The following is a 4,065-nucleotide window of genomic DNA, read 5'->3' as shown; positions in this document are numbered from 1 at the left end:
ACAAAGGTGTCACATGAACCTAGTAACAGAAAAGTCTATGAAATATACCTTAACATCTGAGGGTGTGACAGCTAATAAGAAAGAGGCCTTCTCATCACGATTCCAAAGCATTACTTCATTTTGCCCTAGGGTGACTCAAGTGTATCCATCAAAGCAGAGAAACTGTCTGAACATGGGAGCACACCCACTAAACTGCTGTTTATTAACTTTGGGCCCGTGAAAACAAAGCCAAGTCCTCACCTTAAATATAGAAAAGCTGAAGACAGCAGGCTCTTGTTCAGGTATCTTGGTTCCATCCTTGCAACAGTGAGACATGACACCATTTACGGAAGGCCTATATGTGGCAGGCATTCTGCTAGGCCATCAAACACATTGTGTCACAGAGTCTCCTGGACAACTCAGTAAGGCACGTATTACCTCCACTCTCTGTTTTTCCAAAGAGGAAACTGAGTCTCAGAGAGGCTAAATGACTTGCCCGTGACTACCTGGTGGGTGGAAAGCAAAGATCAGAATAGAGCTTTGTCTGTCCCAAAAGCCCAGGCTCTTTACTGTGAGGAAATACCTGGAAAAACCCAGAGTTGTTTCCTGCCCCTCTGAGCTGCAGAAAGATGTCCATAGCCTGTCCCTCTCCTTCCTTTCGACTTAAGTAGCATTTCCTTGCTAAGTGTGGTCTCCAGACCAGCCTATCAGCTCAGTATCTTCTGGAAGCATCTTAGACATACAGAAACTCAGGCCCTACCCCAGCCCTACTAAGCCAGAATCCACTCTCTAAAGTGGGAAGAGAACTGATCACCTTCCTCACTGGCACCTTTATTACAGGCCTTTAATAACAGACTAATTATTCTGTGGCAAAGAGCAACTCCGAGAAACAGTTTCTGTGCCCTTCATCAAACCTCTGACTTTTGAAATGTGTTCCTTCCGCTGAAAAGGGGGTGTCACTTCTACTGACCCCTTGCCATAGCAGAAATCTCCATCAGACAAGCACAGGAAAGAAGCAAGGGAAGCATTTCAGCAGGTTTTGCTGATAAGGCTGTGGACAGCTGCATTCCCTGGCACCTGTGTAGTACAAGGTAATGCTAAATATTAACACCTAAGAAGATTAGCGGGGATTGCAGGAGGAGAGTCGCACTGGGTTAAAGGTCATTTGCTCATAAATCTCCTCAGTACAAGGGAGCCTCAGATAGTCCTTAGGGAGGAGCCTCACAGTTAAAGCAACAAGGCAGGAGGCCAGGAGGAAGGTCCCTGTTCTAGGGGCCTCCTGCAGGGTATGAATTCTGTTTCTGCAGCGTGCGTGGTAACCAGTTATGGCCACTAGGCTTAAAGGGACTTCTCTTCTATAGAGGAGAGTGGACCTAAGTGAAATAAGTCAGACAGAGAAAGACAAATACGGTACGATTTCACTTACATGTAGAATCTGAAAAACAAAGCAAATGAACAAACAAATGGGAAGGGCTTCTTGAGGCTCCAGGGTTTGGAAAGAACAAAGGGTTACTAGGCAGAGGAAATTAGTAGGAGAGACAAGAAAAGAAAGAGTGAACTTGAAATAGAGTGAAGAGGTTGGTAAATAAAAGAAGGTAACTCAAGATGGAAGAGAGAGAAGAAATTCTTCACTCCTAGAACCATAAAATAATATCTATTTTTTCACTGAGATCACTTTTTTTTTTTTTTTTTGAGATTTAAATGCCATTAGCTCCAACTCTTGGATCCTCGGAAACCTAAAGCCCTCCCAAAGGTGTCTTCAGGTTACCAGGAGCTCATTTTCTTGTGGGTCCATTAGGTTTACAGTTGCACATCTTTTTTTTTTTTTTAAATAATGAATGTGTTTTTATTTCTCTCCTAATTTTTAAAATGTGAACATTCTGGAATTCAGTCACTGCCTTTACTTCCAGGTGACTCCTTCACAGCATCTCAGTTCCCTCTTAAACAACACACTCTTGTTCCAGAAGGCAGTTAGCTTTTCAGCATTCTTTCTGTCTAGATAACATCCAGGGACAAATCCCACAGGCACGAGTATATGTAACTGGTGGTCACGAGCAATCTGAATTACGTTCATTATGAGTGCTGCAGCCTTGGTGCCAAAAACGACCCCACAACCACTTTGCATATCTTTCTAGTGCTCAAGTCACTTCTATGAAACACCATAGCAATGATTTCACCCAGCACAATAGTTGGTTATCTTATTCAGTGCATAGAATGATTCTGCCCAGGTAGAATTAAATGCTAATTATTTTATTGATAAGGAAGGATATGGTGGCTCAGAGACATTAAGAAATTAGGCCAAGGATCTTAGCAATATTTTTCTAGATATCTCTCCTCAGGCAAGGGAAACAAAAACAAAATAAACTATTGGGACTACACTAAAATAAAAAGCTTTTGCACATCAAAGGAAGTCAGAAACAAAATGAAAAGGCAACCTACTGAATTGGAGAAGATATTTGCTAATGATATATCTGATAAGGGTTAATATCCAAAATATATAAAGAACTTATAAAGCCAACACCCAAAAAACAAATAATCCGATTAACAAATGGTAGACATTTTTCCAAGGAAGACCTACAGATGGCTAATGGACACATGAAAAGCTGCTCAACATCACTCATATCAAAGAAATACAAATCAAAACCACATGAGATATTACCTTATACCTGTCAGAAGAGCTAGTATCAAAAAGACAAGAAATAACAAGTGTTGGTAAGGTTGTGGAGAAAAAGAAACTTTCATGCTTTGTTGGTGGGAATGTAAATTGGTGCAGCCACTGTGGAAAACAGTATGGAGACTCCTCAAAAACTTGAAAAATAGAAATACCATATGATCCACTAATTCCGCTATTGAGTATTCACCCAAAGAAAATGAAAGCACTAATTCAAAAAGATATGTGCAGCCTTATGTTTATTGCAACATTATTTACAACAGCCTAGACATGGAAGCAACCCCAGTGCCCATCCACAGATGAATGGGTAAAGATGTGGTACACACACACACACACACACACACAGAGGAATAGTACTCTGTCATAAAAAAGAATGAAATCTTGGGGCGCCTGGGTGGCTCAGTTGTTAAGTGTCTGCCTTTGGCTCGGGTCATGATCTCAGGGTCCTGGGATCGAGCCCCGCATCGGGCTCCCTGCTCCGTGGGAAGCCTGCTTCTCCCTCTCCCACTCCCCTTGCTTGTGTTCCCTCTCTCGCTGTGTCTCTCTCTGTCAAATAAATAAATAAAATCTTTAAAAAAAAAAAAGAATGAAATCTTGCCATCTGCGACAACATGGATGGACCTAAGTGAAATAAGTCAGATAGAGAAAGACAAATACCATATGATTTCACTTACATGGGGAATCTGAAAAAAAAAAAAAAAGCAAATGAACAAACAAAGCAGAAACACACTCATAAACAGAGAAAACAAACTGGTAGTTGCTAGAGGGGAGGTAGGTGGGAAGATGGGCAAAAAGGGGTGAGGGGAGTGGGAGATACAGGCTTCCAGTTATAAAGGAATAAGTCACAAGGATAAAAGATACAGGATAGGGAATATAGTCAACGGTATTGTAATAGCGCTGTATGGTGACAGATGGGGAGCTACATGTGTGGTGAGCACAGGATAACATCGAGTTCTCAAATCACTATGTCATACACCTGAAATGAATGTAACATTGTGTGTCAAAACTATATTTCAAAATAAATAAATAAACAAACAAATAAATAAATAAATACAATGTTAGGTGATTAATTTTGAGAATTGTACTTGCTCATATTAAGCTCCTTTGGAAGGTTTGTTTATAGATTCAACTGCCTGTAGCTCAAATATTGATCTGTTTCCTGGATCCTGAATTGGATGGGACAGGACTGTAGTGTTTGGGTTTACAATAGTTAACCTAAAAGCCTTTTTAAAGGTAGCCTGAGAAATTGTTGAGTGGTAAATATCAAGAGCCCTTTAACCATGGAAATGTTTTCATACCTAGTATTGTATGTGTGTGTGTGTGTGTGTGTGTGTGTGTATCATTTTAAATTTGTTATCAATGCCTCTGTATTTCAAAATTCAAGAGAGGGGCTAATGCTAAAAAAAAACATAGTG

At 40.5% G+C, this 4,065-nt stretch overlaps 1 protein-coding gene across 1 annotated transcript; it reads right to left on the bottom strand.

Moving 5' to 3' along the window:
* Positions 1-1,879: 1,879 nt before the first annotated feature.
* On the bottom strand, positions 1,880-2,104 carry LOC123324034 (NADH dehydrogenase [ubiquinone] 1 beta subcomplex subunit 1-like). The gene has a single exon (XM_044912609.1). The coding sequence runs from the start codon at positions 2,102-2,104 to the stop codon at positions 1,880-1,882; it is 225 nt and encodes a 74-aa protein (XP_044768544.1).
* Between the last annotated feature and the right edge of the window lie 1,961 nt (positions 2,105-4,065).

This window comes from Neomonachus schauinslandi, chromosome 1 (assembly GCF_002201575.2).
Source record: "Neomonachus schauinslandi chromosome 1, ASM220157v2, whole genome shotgun sequence".
NCBI lineage: Eukaryota > Metazoa > Chordata > Mammalia > Carnivora > Phocidae > Neomonachus > Neomonachus schauinslandi.
This window is presented reverse-complemented; position numbering and strand designations above follow the sequence as displayed.

Coding starts and splice junctions, on each gene's coding strand:
- LOC123324034 (XM_044912609.1), bottom strand. CDS start 2,104: ATGCAAAGTGGTTGTGGGGTCGTTTTTGGCACCAAGGCTGCAGCACTC.